This window comes from Lagenorhynchus albirostris, chromosome 10 (assembly GCF_949774975.1).
Source record: "Lagenorhynchus albirostris chromosome 10, mLagAlb1.1, whole genome shotgun sequence".
In the NCBI taxonomy this organism is placed as follows: Eukaryota; Metazoa; Chordata; class Mammalia; order Artiodactyla; family Delphinidae; genus Lagenorhynchus; species Lagenorhynchus albirostris.
Genome location: NC_083104.1, coordinates 43,099,910 through 43,123,449, shown reverse-complemented (window position 1 = coordinate 43,123,449; position 23,540 = coordinate 43,099,910). Strand labels below are relative to the sequence as shown.

The following is a 23,540-nucleotide window of genomic DNA, read 5'->3' as shown; positions in this document are numbered from 1 at the left end:
AAAAATAGAGGGAAAGAAGTAAAAATTAAAAATTTCCACAAACTCTGATGTTACATTCTTAACCCAATGCCAAGGATGTTTAAAAGCAAGATTTAGAGATATCACGAAGTCTATTAAAATTTTATCTTAGAATGTTTAAAGCTGTGATAATATGGAGCAAACACATATTCTATTTGGTTGTTCAGATATAGCCATTCTTTAAAAATGAACAAACAAAAACAGCAACTGTAGTCTTTAAAGGGCTATTTCCATACAAAGCCAATACACTATATTTATATATATCAGGTATTTCTACATGCTACATTCATAATCAACAAAATGTAATAGACTCTTATGAAGATGAGTCTCTTCTCAACATACACAAGAATTAACTCAATATGGATTAAAGACTTGATGTAAGACCTGAAACCATAAAACTCCTAGAAGAAAACACAGGCAGTACGCTCGCTGACAATGGTCTTGGCAATGATTTTTTTGGATCTGACACCAAAAGCAAGGGCAATGAAGGCAAAAATAAACAAGTGGGACTACATCAAACTAAAAAGCTTCTGCAGAGCAAAGGAAATCATCAACAAAATGAAAAGGCAACCTAGTGAATGGGAGAAAATATTTGCAAATCATGTATCTGAAAGGGGTTAGTATCCAAAATATATAAAAAATTCGTACAACTCAATAGCAAAAAAACTGAACAATCTGATTAAAAAATGGGTAGAAGATCTGAATAGACATTTTTCCAAAGAAGACACAGACAGTCAACAGGTACATGAAAAGATGCTCAACATCATTAATCACCAGGGAAATGCAAATCAAAACCACAATGACATATCACCTCACACCTGTCAGAGTGGCTATTATCAAAAAGACCACAAATAACAAATGTTTGAGAGTACGTGGAGAAACAGGAATCCTTGTGCACTACTGATGGGAATGTAAATTGGTGAAGCCACTGTGGACAACAGTACGGCAGTTCCTCAAAAATAAAACTATTATATCTAGTAATTCCACTTCTGACTATTTATCCAAAGAAAAAGAAACCACTAATTCAAAAAGATATATGCACCCCCATGTTCACTGCAGCGCTATTTGCAATAGCCAAGATATTAGAAACAACCTCATTGTCCACTGATGGATGAATGGGTAAAGAAAATGTGATACACACACACACACACACACACACACAGAAATATTATTCAGTCATAAAAAAGAATGAAGTCTTGCCATTTGCGACAACAAGGATGAAGCGTGAAGGCATTATGGTTAAGTGAAATATGTCAGACACAGAAAGACAAATACCACTTATATGTGGAATCTAAAAACAAAAAAGCCAAAAAACAAAGCTCACAGATACAGAGAACAGATTGATGGTTGCCAGATGTGGGGAGTAATGGAATGGGTAAAATGGGTGAAGGGGGTCAAAAGGTACAATCTTCCAGTTATAAAATAAATAAGTCATGAGGACGTAATATACAGCGTGGCAACTGTAGTTACTAATACTGTATTGCATATTTGAAAGGTGCTAAGAGAGTAGATCCTAAAAATTCTCATTTAGAAAAAAAAATTTTCTGTGTATGGTGATGGATGTTAACTAGACTTATTGTAGTGATTATTTTACAATATATACAACTATTGAATCATTATATTGTACATCTGAAACTAATACATTATATGTCAATTATACTTCAATAATTTTTTTTTAAATCGGGGGGGAAAAACTGTTTCCTACATTCACTTTCCTAACCTAACAGACTTCCCACATGGTTTAAGGGTAGAGAGTGTCCTGCATGTTTAATTGTTAAAGCTAAGCCATAGATTGTGAGAAAAATCAAGATCCCCAAAACATTTAAAATGAATAGTATTTTCCATTTCCATATGAGAGAATATACAAGTTTCTTGAAAAATGATTTTTGAAAAACCCAAATATTGTTTAAAAAAAAAAAGATGAGCACATAAAAAAACAGCACAGATCCACCTTCTCTTTTGGAAGGAGAAAGGGAAAGAAGGACACTTAAACTCACGTTTTGGATCTGACCCGTCGGGGCTGCTAAAGCCAGCATCTTTTGCAGAAACCCAAGCAGCAAAACAGTCACTCTCATCCAAAGTAATTGTCAACATCTGTCAAAAGAAAAAAATTGTTAGTGACATTCCATGTGAATACATTCTCCAAATAAGTCTCTAAACCATTACTTATTTGTACTATTTAACTAAAGTGCTAAGCCACAGATTCAGAACCAAAATGTGTTTCTGCGTGATTCAATGCAACTACAATTTAATATACTGGCATATGAAAAGGCATTTAAACTGCATAAAATTTTTTCCTTTCATACATAAAAACACAGGACTCTATAACTAATCATACTTAATTTTGAGCTATATTAGAAATTTTCAACTATCCCAAATCGCACAAATATCAATTGCTAACTTACCCCTGTTTTTAAGTCTACTGAGAACCAATTTGGTACATACACCATCTTAAATCTTTTCTTAATTTCATCTTCAAAATCCACTTTGCCCAGATCTTCAACTTTACATGCCTATACATCAAAAATAAAGTATGATAATTATCAATGTTAAGTGGTCAACTGATTTGATTCTGACTTAGCTACTCAAAATTTTACACATTTGCCTAAATATAATGGAGTCTTAAATACATTCCAAAAAGAACATGGTCAAATATTTTTATCTTAAAGCATTTACCTTTAAGTAACTACATCCTATTAAAATTTTAAATTAAAAAACCACAAACTGTTCTTTTTTGGGAAACTGTAACCTAATTTTGCTCATACTGATATAGTATACCACCACACTTATCAGGAAGCAATGTCAAATGAAGCAAAAAAAATCTTCAAGGAACAAATAACAGTTTATAAGCACTTTAGGAGAATTGTGAAGCTATCAATACCTTCAGACAACAGCTATAATATAGGCAGCAATTTTAAGTTTCTCTTTCTTGACCATTACAATCCTTTTTATTCATTCCCTAAATATCTATGCTCCCCAAAAGTATGTCCTGAACTTCCCCTCGTGCCATGGAGCATTTCCAATCACAGTTCATCTCAATCCTGAACAATATCACAGAATGTTCCCTCTACCTATTCTTCCTAACAGCAAACTGGCTCTTTCCTGAGGGTCCCATCTCATCAGCTGTCTTCTCAAAGGGTGACTCTGCATCTTCTCCTACATCCCATAACTCTCTAATGGCATACAGAGACCATCATTCCACCATCACTGTGTAAAAACTCCTATTTCTTTGAGCCCGTATCATTTAGCTGCAGTAAACCGTACCCCTTTTCCTCACAGCCATCTAGCAACCTCTGTGCTCACTCTCCCTCATCTTCCTCATTCAATGGCAACTTGAGTCTGGCATAATGTCTTAAAACCCGTCTTGAGATCTTGCTTGCATCCCGGACAATATGAACATCCACATGGACAACACACAGGACAAGATGGCCTCTCAAATCCTTGACAGTATTCCCACTATAAATATACAGTCATTAATGCTACCTGGAACTTGTTTCCAAAGTCAGTCCTCCACAACATCTTTGTCAAATCTCTACTCTCCTCATACCCCTGACCTTGCTGCCACCACCTCCCTCACTACCCCCAGCACATGACTCTGACCTCTACTTCTCAAAAAAAGAGAAGCCTTGACAGAATCCTCTTAACTTTCTGCTACTGTTCTTCCTGGTGCAAGGCAAAAGGTGTCCCTCCTTTCTGTGCTCTGGATCCCCTCACCTCTTGCTTCTTGGGGACCTTGTACCATCATTTACCTTCTCATGTGTCTACGGGCTTCTCCTCACGAACAGTGAACCACGATCAAATTTCTCCCATCTTAAAAATGCCTAAACACCAAAACAAAACCTTCCCTTGACCTTCTCATGCCTAAATCTTCTCCAGCTACTGCCTTTCCTGCCCATCTCACCAAAGCCAAATTTCATCTAAGACTGTCTCCCCTCAAATTCTGTTTCTTCACCTCCCAAACACTATTCAACCCACTCTGTCTGGCTTTTGCCCTTAGATCTCCCTAGAAACTGCTCTCCCCAGACACCATCCTCTTTATTGGCTAGATGCATGTGCACGTTCCATTCCAGTGTCTCACACAAACTCTCAGCAGGCCAATGCAGCTAACCACAAGCTCCTTTCTGAAACGCTTAATTAGTCCTTGAGCTCTTCGTTTTCTTACCCCTTTTTATTACACACCTTTGTGGCTTCCTCTTTTTCTAAAAATTCTTGAAAGGGAGATGACTTGGTTTCTTCTATTTTCAGTATAGATGTATCCCTTAGGAACTCTGACCTTTCTCATGGCTCCAATTATAATCCACAGCTGAAGACGGCTGAACCGATTTCTCCAGCCCAGTTCTTTCATTCGTGCATTAGGTTGTATAGCTCTCTGCCCAGCAAACACCTCTACCCAGATATCTCACATAAATCCAAATCCGTTGTCTTTCTCACCATGTCCCTTTCGCCCAACAATGCTTTCTCCTCTTACGTTCTCTGTATCACTTCCACTCACCAAACTAATCCTGAAACCTAGGCTAATCTCTGCTCCTTCCTTTTCTTGATACTCCCTTTTATTCAAGCATCACTCTTATCTATAGGCCTAAATCTCTTTCTAATCATTCTGTTTTTTTCCCCTTGTTCCCACCCCACTCTAGAGGAATATCCGATATTTCGCCTGTATTAGTACAACAGCCTCCTAACTATTATGTGTCAGTCATTACAGTAAATACTTCTCAAACACCCCCTTAACATTACCAAGAAATATGGACCATCCAGATTTTAGGAATAAAGACAAAGGTAAGCATATTCTGGAGATCACTTGGCTAGTAGCTGGCAGAGCCAAGGTCAGAATGCAGCTCTAACTCTGAGCATATGGTCCTAAATACTCCTTACTTCCATATTTCTGTATAATGCCATGTCTATTTTGCCTGATCACTTGATCTTAAAACCTCAAGGTCTAGTGTCTGGATATGGGAAGCTGCCAGGGACACAAAAATGCCAATGATGGTGCATGCCAGCTGAGCGCCCCATCTAAGTAGAACTACCTCCCATTCAGACAGCAGGACTCTACTCAGTCTTCAGCTAATTAGACCAAGAGAGGACATCAGACTCATAGGCAGAAAATCAAAGAGGAACTGGCTCGATTTGACTTTGTTAGATATTCTGGAGAACATCAGATGCTGCGCAGCATGAGGTAAAGCCTAGCCACAGGGCAGAGCTAGGGCCACATTAGTGGTGAAGCAGCCAAATTCCTACTGATGAGGTCCTTTAGGGCTACTCTGAATCCTCTCCGTCTTCACAGAACCCCTCTCTGAAACAAACGTGAGTTTCTGGTCCCCTGACAAGCACATCTCTACTGTAGGGAAAAAACCAATCGGAATTTTTGGAGCCTACTGCAATTAAATTTTCCACTCAACTAAGGTCTCTTGTTCTGAAGCCATGCTCACCAAGCAACTGTTCTGTAATGTGATTTCCCACACAGCTGCGCCACAGTGGGGGAATGTGTTAGTCAGGCCAAGGTTTCCATTCAGAGACAGTCCCCTTTTCCGAGAAAGAAATGTGTTTATCCTTTGGATCCAGAAGTTAACTTAAGTGAACCTCTGTTCCTTATAACCAGGAACCTAACCAAAATACCAGATCTTTTCAATTCTTCCTTTAAAATATACCCAACATCTGTCTCTTCTTTTATTTTTGGATCAAATCGTCTTATTGAGGGACTCCAGGGGAGGGTGGAAGGCCTGGAGGACAATGAGATCTGATGTCTTCGGTCTGGCCAGGATCTCTCCAAGGCTTCACAGTGGCCAAAACTCATCCATCTCTTTCTTTAGATCCTCAAGTCACTATGCTTAAGACAACTGACTTCCTGACTTCCAGCTTCTTTCCCATGATACATACTGCTACTGCTCTGAACATAGGGTTTTCCTGCTCTAAAATCATCTATGATTAAGAATCTTTAGGAAGTACCAAAGAAAGGCCAAGCCTGGAGCCTGAAATTCATGACTTTTTGGTAAATGATGTGAATCTCATCTTTCACCCTTACACACCCCTACTACTCTTATACTTACTCTGGTCTCCAGCTATACAAAACTGTTCACCTGGCCCTGAATAAGTATGTTTTGATTACCTTCCTCTTGTACCTTTGCCATTCACTCCCTCTTCCTAAAATGCCCTCCCATAATCCATCTGCTGGAATCCTTTAAGGCCCTGTTCAAACGATTTCTCCACTGTGAGGTTCTCCTGATTTCTCCAGTTGTAAGTAATCACCTTTGTCCATAAGCTATCTTGTTCTCTGTTGTCCCTCCTACAAAAAGGGATCATGAAATACACTTTTTCATCATTTGTGACCCTCAGCACAGTTCTGTGCACACAGTATTCATTCATTCCAGAATTTTTTAATTTTTTTTTTTGTGGTATGCGTACCTCTTACTGCTGTGGCCTCTCCTGTTGCGGAGCACAGGCTCCAGACGCGCGCGCAGGCTCAGCGGCCATGGCTTACAGGCCTAGCCACTCCGCGGCATGTGGGATCTTCCCAGACCAGAGCACGAACCCGTGTCCCCTGCATCGGCAGGCGGACTCTCAACCACTGCGCCACCAGAGAAGCCCCAGAAATATTTTTTGAACAAATATAACAACAACACTAAGAAGGAACATTTGTCAGGATTCTAAAAGCAAACTTTTCAATCTGTCTATAACTTCTTCAGTGCTATTTATAATGTGGTTGAACAGCTTAATACATCTCAATTATCCAAGGAGTCACTGTAACATGACCCAAAGTAGTAACTGCTGCTCACAGTGATGGCTATAAATCCTAAGAAATGGCCAAACCTATTTTGTGTACTCCAGTGGTTCTCAACCCAGGGTGATTTTGCATCCTCCTTCTTCCTTCCTCCTCCTAAACATTTGGCAATATCTAGAGACATTTTTGGTTGTTATAACTGAAGTGGGGGATAGGGATGAAGGTGGTTACTGGCATCTACTGGGTAGAGGCTAAGGGGTGCTCCTAAACATCCTACAATGCACAGGACAGATCCTACCCCGCCCCCCCCGCCCCCCCTGACAAAACGTCAACAGTTTCAAGGACGAGGAACTCTGTTGTTTTCATTTTAAGGGAAGGCAGCACAACACAGTTTGTAATACACTAAACAGAGAAAACGGTTCCATTCAAATTCTGGGTACTTAAAAAGATAAACTATGGGGCTTCCCTGGTGGTGCAGTGGTTGAGAGGCCGCCTGCCGATGCAGGAGACACGGGTTCGTGTCCGGTCCGGGAAGATCCCACATGCCACGGAGCGGCTGGGCCCACGAGCCATGGCCGCTGAGCCTGCGCGTCCGGAGCCTGTGCTCCGCAACGGGAGAGGCCACAACAGTGAGAGGCCCGCGTACCGCAAAAAAAAAAAAAAAAAAAAAAAAAAAGATAAACTATGGCCTTATCTAATATTCACATAAGAATATAAATATCCACCCCAAAATAAGGCTGCAATTAAATCTTTATTTATATGATAATTATCTTGGTTATTTTATACACACACACATATACACACACACAGACTACAATAAAAAATAAAGGGATACATAATCCAATAACCTATATTTAATTACAAAAAGATACTTACCTTTAATACATCCCAATATGCCACATTATTATTGGTATCTTTGGTTAATATATGTCTCTTATCATTAAGAATGTGACACTGAATAATACTAGCACCCCCTAAAGGAAACAAATTCACACAATTAGGAAAACAATCCTATATTTAAATTCACAGTACAGCAATAATGTTAACTGGCATGTACTGTAACAGAATGTAAATCATACTAGCCCCCAGAAAGGAGAAGGTAAATCAGAATACCATATAATTATACCTAAGGCAATTTAAGGCTAACCAAAGAAAAACTGATTTTAATTAACAGATTAAAAGACTCTCCATTCACTTCAAGGGTCTACTAGTGGAAAATTATTAAGAACAAACCCCTTAATAATTTTTTTACCCACTAGGAAAAGTCCACATGATGACAGGAAATCTCTGAATCAGTCCTATCTCTCATTAACTTTTGTTTCCTATCTTCCTTTTCGTGAATGGACATTCCATCCTAAAGGTCACAGCGTGGACATTTAACTATAGATAAACACACCATTCAATACTTTTAATCCCCTTTAAGTCAGAGCTGTCACTCGCAGTTGTAGCATGCAGAATTCAGGGGCCAGATCTGACCATTCTGGCTTGTGCCAAAAGACAACATTAAATCTTATATCTTTTACAAAGCGGTTGCTGGCTTTACCAACACCATGATTATTCTAATGCTGGGCAAAAAGATTAACTCAAGAAAGCTCAATTTTTAAAGTCACTAAAAAGCATTTAAAAAATATTTTTCTTCTATTAAAAACAAACCAATATACTATTAGTCTTTTGTTGACATCAGGATTACATTTAAAGGAAGGTCATCTCCTTTATTTTTGTCAATCTCTTCGTAAGTATAATTAACTTCAGTAAAACGGACAATACCTTCCAATATCCTTACTTACCTTTAATAACCTGGTCGGGTTGTGTACAAAGGGGTGTTATAGGATTTGTACAGTCATTGTCATAATCTCCAGAGGCTCTAAAATTATGAATTCCTTTCAATGTCTAAAGGAACAAAATTCATTATTTAATCATTTTATGCCAATTAGTTTAAAGTGGCAAGAAAAACAAAGAACAAAAAAGAAACCAACAACAAAGAACAAATGAGAAAAACCGACAATAACAACATCAACCAAAAAATAGTCACAAAATACAATTACCTACCAATGATTAAAAAAATACAAAACAAAAATTAAGAAGGGAATGTTGTCTTTTTGGAGAGAAGACTAGGCACTCTTCCAGGTAAAGCTATGTTGATCTCAAATTGGCACAATGAAATTTAAACAAGTTATATAACATTTTTTTTTACAAGTACAGAGAAAGACCACTTGATCTACATATAAACAGGAATAAACGCAAACACTTTCTCTTTTGTTATCCACAAACAGTCTGGTAAGCAAGAAAACTTAAATCTTCTCTAATTAAGACTTAAGAATTAATAGTACTTTTTTGATTTCTCTCTGCTTATCCTTTATTTCTATACCTGTTCTTCATGCTATAAAGAAAAAGGAAATGAATTTGAAAAAACAACTTCCTGCTTTCTCTACGTTTAGAAAAACAGAATCCTGGAGTTTCCCTGCTGTGTTGGTACTTGGGCTGCCTCTTTTCAAATACAGCTTCATGAGATCAGAAGCTGTACTACTTTAAAGCTGTACTTTACTGGTTTTTATCAGGGAACAGTGCTTATTCTAAGCACATCAAATGTGTATCTTGGCTCCTGACAAAGAAGTCAGAAGCTGCATTTTGACTATGACTTTAATTTTTGTACAATCCTTAGGATCACACCTGCATTCATAGGGGCTTTCAGATTTTTGTCACTGTCCAAAAGCATGCTGAGAGTCAGGCTCATACTGAGCATTTGCTACTGGTACCTGGGAGGTCCGTGGTAACAAACCACATGTTTATAAACCTTTGCCAGATATACAGTGGCTCACTTACCCATTTATTTACTGTAGACTTCGTTGTTGCAACCCAGATTGCAGGAGGGGGATCAGCTGATCTGTCAAGCTCCATCTGAAATAAAGCACAAAAATATTGCTTTGTGGAATGTTGACTCTTCTGAACTGCCAGGACCAGCTATACACTATTAAATATCAACTCCTTCATTCAACATCTGTGTGCTGACGATACCACAGCGTGTGTTAAAAGCTAGGGATGCACAGAAGAATGAGTCTCTTTGCTATAGGAATTCGTAGCCCTATAAAAGTGTAATAGGGGTGACTACTTACCAAAAAGAGTGGCTTAAAGTTTTAAGTGTGGATAATTTAAGGGTTCTAGATGGGTACAGTCAAAAGGATGACTTACTATAACTTTTTAGTTTTGTCACTCCTGTGTTTTGTCTTCATGTTCTTAGTAACAAGGAAATATGTTTTTTTCTTGGAAAATGTTTGTAGCAAAAACCAAAACAACCATTCTAACAACACAGCAAAAGGAAAAGTACCCACATAATGTACCCCCCCACACATTTGCTTAAGGAATACAACTGTACTTTGTGAACAGTTTACTGTGTCCTCCTATATTTTTAAAATACCATACATATAAAAATACACATATACCCATGTATACATTATGCAAATGGAATGACTCTACATTTGCTCACTATTCTTCCTGCACCAGGAAATTGCAGGTTTTTAGACATGGGGACAGGGCTGAACCACTAGCAAGTAGGAATCCTCTTCATTTCAAAGTGATGCTCCTTACAACATGGTTATGCCTGTGCTAAACACTTCTAGTCTTTTTCTCCACAGCCAAGAGATCCTGGCAGCTGCGGGACTCACAGTGCAGTTTCTCCTCCATACGTGACTCTCCCCATCAGTGTGCTTCCTGCACACATGCTGTGCCTGTATTTTAGCCTCCACTCTCTTGCTTCTCTAAAGGATTATTGCTTTTGTCCATTAGGCTGTGCCATCTGTTTTAAAGAACTGTAACTGGCCAGTATTATGTGAGCTCTTAGACCACAGGCATCCTCTCAAGTATCTCATTTGACCTCTATTCCCTTTTTCAGTCCTTCCTCCTATACTGTGGTTTCAGATGTCACTTAGTTTCGTAGATGATGAGTATTTACAATTGTTTCCTGCTTTCCTTGTTGTTTTCAGATGATTTCTGAGAAGGGGTGGGGGGGAGTGCTGCCTTTATGCCTCCATTTTAAACCTGGAAATCTCCTCACCGTTGTCTTAATGTGCAATTCTGTGAACATCGGTGAGACTGAACATCTTGTCAATGATGACTGGCCATTTTCTAGGCTTCACTTTTAGCAGGTGTCAATATGGATGGCTTCTCAAGTACCCTTTTACCCACCACCCAGGACTATTTTGAGTCAGTGATGGTTTGGAATATGAACCAGCTTCCCCTCTTCTTCAGGAGAACTCTTCTACATCCTCCTCTTGAGGCAGTGGACAAATTTCTGCTTTGCTGTCCACTCTCAGATACCTGAACCCCTCATATTCCTCCTCTAAGGACAGGTTAGGAAAGCCAGGAGAGCTCAGGAGCACTTTGGGGCCAGCTCACTAGGATTCGCCAGTGCGAGAGCCATCCATCCCTGATGTACCCATGAAATCGCCATTTCTTCTATGGGTGACTAACAAGTATCTTTTTACAACCTCACAGTTGATTTGTGTTTTAATATTGATTTTGCTGTATTTGGCTAGCACATGTAACAATCTTAATCATAAAACTAAAACATATGACATACCTTGAGAACTGGTGCTTTTTCTTCACAGATTAGCACCCGAATGTCAGGGTTTCTTAGGTCTGTACAATAAATCTTCCGGTCCCTTCCTCCAGAGTACACATGTGTGAAGGTGTCATTGACCTGTAGAGCCCAAACACCTTCATCATGCACTCGGTACGTTGCTATACATCTCTGCTGGCCAAGGGACCAAAGGCGAATTGTCCCATCAGAACTGCCAGAAAGGCACTGAGAACAAAGAAAGCTAAGGTTAGAAACCTGCCAAAAAGTTCCTGCTTTCTTGTGCTTTGCACTTGTCTTCGCTCCTGACTCCACAATGTCAAACACACACCTCTAACAACCTGTATTCCTGACTCTGATAAAGATTTCTGACAAGCATACACCATAGCCTGAAACAACCAAAGGCAACAGTATGGGCTCAAGCAGGGGAACCCTCTGAGCAAAACTTCCTCTGTCCTGTGTACCTGGCCACTTGTTGCATCACCATCCCTTGGGAACATGTTAAAAATGTAAATTCCCCGTTCCCATTCCAGACCTAATGAGGCAGAAACTCTGGTGGGGCTCAGCAATCTGTTTCGACAGGCTCTCCAGGTCATTCTGGTATGCCAAGTTTTTTTTTTTGTTTTTTTTTTGCGGTATGCAGGCCTCTCACCGTTGTGGCCTCTCCCGTTGTGGAGCACAAGCTCCGGACGCGCAGGCTCAGCGGCCATGGCTCACGGGCCCAGCCGCTCCACAGAATGTGGGATCCTCCCGGAGCGGGGCATGAACCCGTGTCCCCTGCATCGGCAGGCGGACTCTCAACCACTGCGCCACCAGGGAAGCCCTGGTATGCCAAGTTTGACAAGCATTGCACTAGGCAAGGAAGCCTTCTGCAGCCCTGGGTCACACCTCTGTTTTGTCCCCCACCTCACAGCTCTGGATTCCTGATGGCCTGCCAGGTCTCCTGGATTCTACTGACAGGAGCCAAAAGCAAAATCCAGGCTTGCCACTCACTCTGTGAGCTTGGATACTTCCTATATGAGCTTCAAGTTCAATATCCATTAATACAAAATGTAGACCCTCAGCATTCAGAGTTAACATTGGCAATTCTGACAATTTCTAAAGGCTCAGGAGTGTCAACTACATAGAAGTTGCAGGTACACAAATCAGGGCTGAGCACACAGAGAGTGTGACAGAAACAGGCAGAATCAGCCACCCCACATTCACGTTCAGCATGCCTGGCGTTCTCTACTAGTTACTGTGGTGACCTGAGGAAAGGGATAAAAACTTATTTCTTTGGGGAAAAAAATCACCCTGAGGGGAAAGGAACTGCTGGTGCTGGTGTATGAAATTAAGCAGGCAAAGACCTTCAAAGAAGAGAAGATAGTTGTGGGCTTGGAGACCTGGACAGTGTTTGAACAGATGAGGCCTTCAGGAATATTAAGGATTTACTGGCCTGCTCTGACTTGAAGGGGCCTTCAGACATGTTTAGTTACACAAACACCATACTAACAGACTCCCCCATAAGCTTTCAGGAGCATCAGTGCTTTAGTCACCAATTCCAACTAGTTCACAAGAGAACCAAGAGACTAACCAATAAAGAAACTGTCAGGAGTAAGGTGGCAAGCAGACCTTCATCACGTGTGTAGGAGCACTGTGGCAGTCTGATGGGGAGAAGGCAGGGAGGAGCTCTCCACTCCAGGAAGAGATGCTACTCTGTGGTGGCAAAGCTGTTAGTAAAGCTTTGATCACTCAGATTCTAGACCATGTATCTTCAGGGAATAAGGTCTGACAACTTTAGGAAAAGGAAGGCAAAGATGATGGGTTGAAAGTCCTCACAGGCTGGGTGACTTACAGAAGTAAAGAGATAAGTTCCAAACCCAGAATGCACAGGTGAAAGTGCATGAGGAAACACAGGGTATATTAGAGTTCTATATCAACCCTGATATAGAATACAAAATAATATTTGATTATTTGTATAATAATCTATAATAATAATCTTTGATTATTTGTATAATAATCAAAGAATATTTGTATTCAGGCGGACTCTCAACCACTGCGCCACCAGGGAAGCCCATGACAGGCGGCTTTTAAAGTAGTACTACATCACCTTCTCTGCTTTCAGTAAGTGGAACTGACTACAGGTGAAGTGCATGTGTAAGTAAATGTGCTACCTAAATCGTCTTAAGTAAAAGCACATTCGTAATTGTCTATATAGGAAACAAGGCATGGAGTGTAATAGACAGGAGGAGATTTAAGAAAGTCTGACAGGCCCACAGCCCATTTCTGGAAACCATCTTGTCTATAGCCTCTAGTTAAGCACAGTCCCATGGAGACCATATGATCTAGTTCAATCCTGGACAAAGCTAACACAACTAGGCATGCACAACCATCAAGTGTAGCCTAGCAGCTACTGCAACAGTGAGGAGCTAACTGTACTGGGCTTTTTTGGGCCACGCCTCATGGCTTGTGGGATCTTAGTTCCCTGGGCCCCAGCAGTAAAAGCATGGAGTCCTAACCACTGGGATGCCAGAGAATTCCCCTGTACTGGGCTTTTTAGACTCACATGAAAATGCTGCTATGAAGAAACTCAAGAGCTCTAGAAAATGCCATGGCTTACAGACAAGAACATACTTATTATTTCTACTCTTCTCACCAATTACACTAACTAAATATTATGACTCCCACTTTGCAGATAAGCAAACTAGGGACCAGTAGATTCCTCTCCTCAAGGCCACACAATACTTTAATATCAAGATCCTTCATCTCCAAAGACCTCCATGGGAATATTCAAGCTTCTCTGCCTGGTTCTCAAAAAATAATTTCTTTCCTTTGGCTACTTTTCCAAACCTTCCTTTCACCTCTGGAGACAAAGGCTTCTCTAATTCATGTATGAGGCAACTTCCATGACATAATTTCCACAGGAGTAACAGACCAATGGTGTTTCTCATCTCATCACATTCATACTCTCCTTCTTCTAAACCAATCACAATCAATTCCAATGACCCCTGCCCTATGCAAAAAATGGCAGCAGTACATGGTAGAGGTATGTCATAACATAAAATGGTGCTCAGTTTTTGTTTTTTATTATCTACACTGATGAAAGATCATTTTTCTACTGCTACAGGACAGAATTGTGATATATAATTCACAAATTATGTGGCCAACAGAGTATTAATACATGTTCAAACATTACCAAAATGTTTTTCTTTGAAATGTTCACTCTAAGTACTATGTTAGATAACTAAATCTACAGACCGTATCTACATAGTCAACTGACAAGATTTGCTTGGAAAACAGACCCACTGTGAGGAAATTTTGCATTTACTACACTGCCAGAAAGCATTCAATACCAAAGCTTCCTTCTGCTTTACACAAGGGAACATTTTAAATTATTTCAGCTATACATATCATAACTGCATATACTCACTTGCATTAAAATTATTCTTAGGAAATCCTTCGTTTGGTCTTTATTTAAAAGTTAGGCAAACAGAGAGATTTTGAAATGTGGATTATTATATGTGCAACTGAGGATTTTAAGGATTTAAAAATTAGACCACAGTTTCTCATATGTGTGGCTTTTGGTTCAAGCCAACTATGCAACAATATACAAAGTGGGGGAGCTTCTGCTGTATGAAATTTTGACAAGGTCAGTAGGTAAATGTTCATGTGAACTGCATACCTGTGTGCCATCTCTGTTCAACAGCAATGCTTTAACATTATCCGTGTGCCCTTTAAGCTTCATTAGTTTTGCACATGTTCTTGGATCCCATACTCTTAAAACCTGCGAATTTTAACAAAGTATCATACAAATGATCAAAGTTAAATAACGGATGACTTTTATAAATCAAATGACAACTATTAAATTCTGAGAGGGGAGTACTACTTCTGCCAATAGACAGTGTCCAAGGCTCCCAACTTTTTTAAGTAGGAGGAAGTCTTTTTAATGTCAAAAAAAGCACAGGCTTCCCCCACTCCACCCTCTGCCTCTGTTACCACACACGACAGTAATTATACAGTTATACTCTTATTTGTTCAAATAAAACCTTATTTTAGTAGCCACCAGGCAAAACTGCTGTCTATATATTCTGTAATTACCCAGATCAAATTATTTTGGTTTCTTTACTTTCTAGTGTTAAAATATACCCTTTAAGTTTCCCCTTACCTTCTCAGTGGACCCTGATACAATGATTGTTCCCAGTTGATTCATTGCCAGGCTATAAATGGAATCTTTGTTCCCACTTAAAGAAGAAGCTAGTAAGGATAAATGGAGCTATATGTTAAAATCATCAGCTGTTTAATAACTAGTTAGCACAAATTGCAAGTTTAATTATTCGATTTAGAAAATCTTATCTTTATGAGTACTCTAAGGAAAAGAAATCTCTATAATGGAAATAATTCTAAATCATAATATTGTTAACAAAATTTACATCTCTTCTGGATTTGAGCATACACAAGTGCTCAATAAATATTTGCTGAATTGAATTGCACTGCCATTTAAGAAACTATATGCATAAGTAATGTATTTTCAAAGATGCACATGAAAATGAAATGAAAACTATGGCTACACTCATTATTTACAAGAAAACACAAATCAAAACAAAAATACAATGTTCACCTACCAAATAGATAAAAAACAAGGCAATACTTAATTCTCAAAAAATACAGTTAAAATGGCACCCTCATACATTACTTGTAGAATGATAATTTGGTACAACTCTTCTAGAAGGAAATTAGACAATGTGTAGCAAGAATCATATTCATGCCCTTTGATTCAGAACTCAATACCACTGAAGTATGTATATAAAATTGTCTATACAGTATGATTCCAACTGTACAACAAAGAATAAATTTAAACAAACACACTGAGATGCTGTGAGTAAAGGAGTAAATACATGTAAAGTATTTAGAAAGGTAACTGCTTGTATTAAATGCTCAATAAATGTTAGCTATTATTATTACCTCCATAATTATAAAAAACTTATTTGATATCCTCTCTAAACAATTCTAAGCAAGACATATCTGTTGCAGAATCTATAACCACCTAGCCTCGTCTCTGACCTTGGGACAATCCTGCTTTTTTTGCTTCATTCCTTCTTGTTAGTGTCTCTTTCAGGCAGGCCTTACATCTAGAGAGAGCTAAATGATGTATTATGACAGCCCCCAGCGGGGACCAGCTGCTGAATCCCTGAGATTGTGTACAGGTGAAAAATCACGGAAAACAAGGGAAGAACAGTGTTTAGACTTTCACATATTTCCTGAGAAAAAGGGCAAAATAATATTTAAGAAATTATAAACACCGGTCTCCCAACCTACTCTTCTTGGCACACGCTAGATTATATTAGAACTGTTAGTTATATCAACATGAGTATTCCACAGTCATGACAAATTGGACCTGTTATGTAGGAATCTAGATAGTTCAGGCCCATATCCTGAACACAGACCTTCTAGGCCAGGCTTAGCCGTAAATGTGCTCTCAAGAATCCCTACTGACACCTGGCCTAGAGAACTATTATTGGTTGGGCCAAGTGTGAGCTGAGTTTCAAGTCTAGACCTGTCTGGATCTGACTGGGTAATTGAGATCTCTTAGTTGATGAGGCATCCATGCTACTAACCTGCTGTGAATCTCTCTGAATTGCCTCTAGATGTTAGGTTAGCCTTCCTGAACTCTTCTGTTCAGGAAGAGTTGGCTGGATTCTTTAGGGCTGCTCTGAAAGGGTCCCACAATATTGGCACTAAAACCCTTTCTTTCCTTTGGGTATTTTCCAAGTTGGCCATTAACTCAAAGGCTCTTAGTATATAGTAACACTTTTAAAAGTCAAAAACTGCCTACTTTTTGCCAGGTAATCACCACCTCCATCAATAATATCTGCCTAGAGTGTGGCTTTGGGCCAGGCACAGCTGGGATACACAAAGTAATAAGACAGGCACTTCTGCCCTGTGGAAGCTTACACTTCAGCTAGGGAGCTAACACATGCACATGTACAAAAATAACCAGGTTACACCTGGAGAAGTTACCATTTTTAGATTGCAGTGAGAAACTAGTTCCTTGTTGTTTAATCATACTCTTGGGGGCTAGAACGCTGTAGGTAGAACCACTCTCTTAATGCAAACTTATCAAACTTGTTTTATAAACCATTCTTTATTTATGTCAATTTGGATCACTTTCAAAGAAATTATTTTCAAACACCTTACTTGTTACAGTGTTATTTGAGGCAGTCAATGCTGTTAGAGTATTCACATCCCAAAGGAATATTTGTCGGTCCAACCCAGCCGATGCTACCAGTTCTTTATCCTTGGCATATGCTAAGGCTTTTACATAATCCTGCAACAAAATACACATACTCTGATCTACTCTGTAGATCAATAAGCAAATGACCCACATGAAGTACTGAGATCTCAGTATTACACTAAAGACATTGAAAATTGTGTTAGTTGTTTTACCTTATGAGTCCTTAATGTTGACATGCAAAATCCCTTATGTGCATTCCATACTTTTACTGTTGTATCAGAGGAAGCAGATATTACTAGAAGAGGCAAAGAATTAAACCCCTTAGTAATGTGACTTAACACCATTTTAAAGAATTAACGTAAAACAATGTAACATTGTCTCAAACTTTCACACATACATACAAAATGTTCATACATAAATATTTGAATATTTATGTGTATTGAATATTTATAATATTCCTAACATTAATTCAAACATCTTAATATTCATAAACACATACACATCTGAAAGTTCTTTCTAGAACCTATTGTATTTTGTCTCAAATATTTTTTTAGATAGGCAAGACAGACTTTTTTTAATGTTTCAGTTGAAGGCACAACTAATTTGATTATGCAAAGTTTCTCTAACACAGATTGCAAAACCAAGAAATGGATCTTACCATAATGAAAACAAAAAGAGATATTAATAAAGTTAAAAGAAGAATACATGTTGTATGAGTCTATTTATATACAATGACAATGCAGGCAAACTAATCAATAGTGCTTGTAAGACATGAGAGCAGTTACCTTGGGACAAGGGGTAGTGACTGAAAGGGTGGCATAAGGGGGCTTCTGGTAATCTGTTTCTTGATATGGATGTTCACCTTGTAAAATTTTAATGAGCTGTACTCTCAAGGTGTGTGTGCTTTTCTGTATGTATGTTATACTTCAATAAAAAGGCTTACATAAAAAAAAAGTTATCAAATTGAATTAAAATCTTCCAGCAGCCCCAAAATTCAAAGAAATACTTACATGTTTTCCCATTACAACAGAGTACAATGTCATTTACCCAATCGGTATGGTGTTCCATAGATGCTATATATGGATCTTGCTGAAATTAAAAGAAAAATCATAAAAATGTCTTTAGTCTACATTAGAGGATAAAATATATCACAAATTATAGATATGTTTATATTCTTCAATTAATGTGACACACTGCTCTAAGGTCTTAAAATTGACAACTGAATTCAGAGTAGAATTTCATCAAACAATTGATGCTTCCATATGACAGATATAAACAGAAGTTTTGTTTCAGGACAGTTTTATTACTGATGAAAGTCTAGGTTTCCAGGAAAAATGCTTAATTTTTATGCCCTGAGTTAGTGAAGGCAACAAGATCTGGGCTAGGCACTGTGTGTGACACGAGTGCAATAGGAAGGGGTTCACTAGAAAGGACAGGACATGAACAAATCTGCAAGCTGGGGGGATCTGACTCAGTAGTGGTGAAGGCTCAAAGCTGACAGCAGGGACAGAAAGGAAGCTGATGAGAGTGGTGAGAAGCGTAGCCAGACTGCAGAAGGGGATGCACGCTTCTGCTCTTAGCTGCCTACTGCTGTTTTTACCTGTGAACTAAACATTTTGTCACAGTATCTACAGTCCTTCAGAGAAGAAATGGAAGCCAAGGGCTAAAGGATCATCATTTCAATTCAGTAACTCAAGATTTTTCTATTCCTCTCACTTGGTTTAATCACCAGAAGAGGACTTTTAAAGAAGAGTATTTGGTTATATCCTACACCTAAGACAGGCAAGTTCAAGATGATTCATGGGCAAAAAGAACAGCTCTCTATAAGTCTAGTTGAGAAATGATGCTATTCAATCTTGTCATAAAAATGAGGACCATAAAGAAATGTCTGACGGCAGGATAGGCAGCTTTCTAATTCTTCCAGGCTAGTTCTTGTGTTTTCCTTAATTTGTTTGAAATACTGTAAATTTCCAGGAAAGTGACATTCCAATTCAAATATAAGTTCCAAAAAGCATTTCAGAGCCATAGTTTTCTTACTTTCCATGTTTTTAACATTGGGCCACCACTGTTTCCACTGGTTAAAGAATTCAAAGCCTGCTGGACCAAAGTCCATTTAAAGAAACTATCCAGGAACTGTGCAAAGTAGTGGTTCCTTTTCAGATGGAGCATCAGACTTGTAGAGCTTGCTAAAAGACACAGACTTTTAAAATGACAAGGTCTAACATCAGGGTTTCAGGGTTAGATTGGGTTCTAACTCTCTGTCATGAACTAGCTACTTAACCATGGGTTAGAGTCTCTGAGTCCGTTTTCCCACCTATGAAAATGGATCTTAATATCTGCCTTGAAGGATTATTAAAACCATATTGGATACGAAAGTGCTAAGTGTCTGGTACATAGCTAGGAGTTCAAGAAATGCTCCTTCTTCTTCCCTGAATCTTTCTTTCTATGTCATTCATAATACAGGCATTCAAACAAAATACAAAAAGAGCTCCTTTCCATTTGACTGGGGATTTATCTTCACATATCATTAAGTCCTGCTCCTGTTTTCATAGTTTTACACCAACTTTATACTATATAATAAGGCCCTATGGGTTTTGTGGGCACCCTAATCACTTTTAAATGAAGATATCAAATACTTGTTCAAGGTTAATTATAAATGTAAAAGCATATTCAATCTTTTTTTAGTAACACTGAAAAGGGATGCAAGAAAGCTTTTTGGGAACATATTTAAAACAGAAAAATAAATTGTTGCAAAGAAGCTCCCTACCAGACAAATCTCTTTGTTCCTTTGCAGCAAAGGGCTCTTATCACAAACCTAGTTTATAGAGTCCCTGCCTTAGCTAAAACACTTCTGAAACTCCCCTGGGGTGTTTTTCTCAGCAGCTTACTGAATTCTGGTTGCAGCGTCTTTATTTATAGAGTGTACCAAATAACTCAGTGCTCAAACAGATTAAATCTGAAACTGTGAAAGGCACCATATTAGACAGACCAAAACTTACTGAATATAGATTTAAAATATAAACTCAATCCCTGACTTACCTTGTGCTGATTGACACTCCATATTCTTATGATGGAGTCTCGACCTGCCGTGAAAAGTCTGTTTAGTGCTGGGTCCAGCTGCAGGGCATTGACCCCATTTCGGTTGTACTTCTCCACTTCATCTCGAATAACATAGGAAACCTGACAAATATGTCAAGATTGGCTGTTTATGAAGCTACAAACATGTGATAATAAAATGTAGCCTTCTAGTGGCCAATCTGAAATTCAAAATCCCATGTTTTCTAATATAAAACTTATTTCCGAATCCAATAAAAACTTTATTTTACTCTATAGAGACTGAAGGGCTGAGGAGAGAAGAGTGACATTAATAATAGCCTAGACCAAGATAAGCAAGTCTGAGGCTAAACCACTGCAAATATCTCCTAACTGGACTTTCTCCCCTACCCTTGTTTGTCTTTAATCCATTTTCCACAAAGCAGCTGGATGAATCTTTAACACATGAATAGAAATATCTTTAAAAAATGTAAATAGGAATATCGCTCCCTGTTCAAAAACCCCTCTGGCTGCTTACTCCACTAGACTCAGGATTGGATCTGGACTCCTCAAGTGCCTCTCCTGCCCCTCATCCTTGCTCACTGCTCCCACTCCTTGCACACACTGTGCCTCCAGACGGGCACATGTGCTGGTCCCCTCTGTCTAGAAGCTCTTCGTCCCACTCTGTCTGGCTAAGCTCTTCCTCCCACTCTGTCTGGCTAACTCCTACTGCAGTCTTTAGATTTCTGTTGAAATGATGCTTCCTCAAAAAGACCTTCTTTGACCTGCTAAGCAAAATGAGGTTTTGCTCTCCAATAACACACTAAACTTTTCTTTCAGAGAACTTTTCCCTACTCTATTATGGTTGATAACCTCTGTCTGCTCCATGAGAAAACTCAAGAGAATCAACCAAAAGCAATTACAATTAAGAAAAACTCAACAAGCTGGCTGGCAGCCAAAAGCAAAACTTTTCTATTCTAATGAAATAACCAGTTAAGATATAATGGTGGAAAGGGGACCCTATTTACAATAGCAACAAAAATAAATATCTAGAAATTCATTTTGCAAAGAAGATACATAATCAACAGGACAAGGTACATAAAAGAAAACTTGAATAAAGGAGACATACCATATTAGTACAGGAAGTACTACAGGAAGTAGTAAAGGAAGGTAGTACAGGAAGATCCAAAATAAACAATTTTTTCCTAACTTTGTGATTTTAACCCAACTGTGGTCAGAGTCTCACTGGATTTCTTTCTAGAAGTTGACAAAATATATACCAATAGTACAATGCTTTGAGGGGACTACCCAGTCACTTTTTTAAATGAAAGGATATTCTTTAAATATCTTAAAAGGTATTATAAAGCTACCAGAATTACAAAGGAGGACCACAATATGAATATATAAAAGGATCAATGAAATAAAACAAAATTCAGAAACATATTTTCCCATTATACATTTTTTATTTTGATATGAACAGATTTTGAAACAATGAGGGCATGATAAATTATTTAATAAATTATCTAGGAACATCTAGTGGTTCTATTGCAAAAAATAATATCCTCTCTCCAAATCTTAAACCAAAATGAATTTTCATATGGACTAAAGATTGAAATTTAATAACCTAATCATGAAAATACTTGCAAGTATTTACATAGTCTCTACATAGAGAAGGCTCTGCTAACGTGACAAGAAAGACCACAATCTTTGAAAAAGAAAAGGGCAACGCTGATCTAACCAAACACAAGCCAAAACTTTCTATACATACACAAATGTTCACAGCAGCATTATTCACAATAGCCAAAAAATGGAAACAACTCAAATGTCCATCAACTGAAAAATCCACAGACAGTAGATTAATGGTTTCCAGGGGCTTGGGGAAGAGGAGAATGGGGAATGACTACTATGGTGTACAGGATTTCTTTTTGGGGGTGATGTTCTGGAATTAGGTGGTCAATGCACTTTGCAAATATATTAAGAATCACTGAGTTGTATACTTTAAAAAGGTAAATTTATGTGAATTTTATCTCATTAAAGCTGTTATTTAAAACAAAGCAAACTTCTGAATGTCAAAAAAATAACATGAGCAAGGTTACAAGGCAAACACCTAACTGGGGAAAAAATGAATACAAAAGACAAGAGTTTACTCTTGACAACATACAAAGATTCCTTAGATAACAACAGAAAAAGTCAACCTCTCCAACAGAAGGAGAAACAGAGATCACGAAGAGGAAATTTTTTTTAAAGAAAAGAAAATGGCCAACAAACACATAAATAATAAAAGATGTGAAAAGGGCCAGGGTTGTATACACAAAGACAAGGATGTTGTTTTAACCCGGCCTTTCGGTGCAAGTAACTGTAACTGAAATCTACTCAAACAAGCTTAAATATTTTTAAAAATGGAGAATTTAAGATGAGAATTTAACAAGGATATCTAACAGAGCTCAAGGGCAGGAAATTCAATCATGACTCATAAGAGACATTTTAAAAATAAAATCATGGCACTTTTCTACTTAAGCTTTTCACTGCATTTAAAGTCAAGTCCAAATTCCTCATATGCTTTGGTTCTACCCTGCAAACTCACACTCACCTCAAACTAACTTCCCCTATGCTCTTTGACGACAGTCACACTAAACTCCTTCCTGTTCCTCAAACACATCAAGTTCTTTCCCATCCTAGGGCCTTCAGATTTACTTTTCCCTGTGCCAAGAAGATTCCTCACCTCTCCAATCCCCACAAGAATACTATTCTCCCAGCTTTCATCTTGGCTGACTCACCCTCACCCTCACACTCCAGGTCTTAGCAGAAAAGTAATCTCCTCTAAAAGGCCTTCCCTGATCTCCTTCCCCTATCACCTCCCCTACTCCATTTCTTCTACAGTTCTTACCACGCTGCATATTTATCTTTTTTGCTATATCTTCTCCATTAGAATAAAAGCTGCAAGAGGGCAAGGAACTTGTCTGCCTTGTTCCTCCTACCACAGTATCCTT

General features: G+C 38.5%; 1 protein-coding gene across 4 annotated transcripts in view; it reads right to left on the bottom strand.

The window, feature by feature from the left end:
• Positions 1–23,540, bottom strand: part of WDR48 (WD repeat domain 48) — a 43,711-nt gene that overhangs the window by 10,685 nt on the left and 9,486 nt on the right. For 2 of the 4 annotated variants that reach the window (XM_060162194.1, XM_060162193.1), the window contains exons 2-13: positions 20,557–20,697; positions 18,528–18,606; positions 17,730–17,812; positions 17,481–17,610; positions 15,451–15,539; positions 14,968–15,069; positions 11,310–11,534; positions 9,557–9,631; positions 8,521–8,623; positions 7,610–7,707; positions 2,424–2,531; positions 2,016–2,112 (exon numbers count right to left, since the gene is read on the bottom strand). In XM_060162194.1, the coding sequence (XP_060018177.1) occupies positions 2,016–2,112; positions 2,424–2,531; positions 7,610–7,707; positions 8,521–8,623; positions 9,557–9,631; positions 11,310–11,534; positions 14,968–15,069; positions 15,451–15,539; positions 17,481–17,610; positions 17,730–17,812; positions 18,528–18,606; positions 20,557–20,697 (1,330 nt within the window). Of the gene's footprint in view, positions 1–2,015; positions 2,113–2,423; positions 2,532–7,609; positions 7,708–8,520; positions 8,624–9,556; positions 9,632–11,309; positions 11,535–14,967; positions 15,070–15,450; positions 15,540–16,346; positions 16,434–17,480; positions 17,611–17,729; positions 17,813–18,527; positions 18,607–20,556; positions 20,698–23,540 lie in introns of those variants that run through there. The other 2 variants (XM_060162195.1, XM_060162196.1) reach the window with 2 other exon arrangements.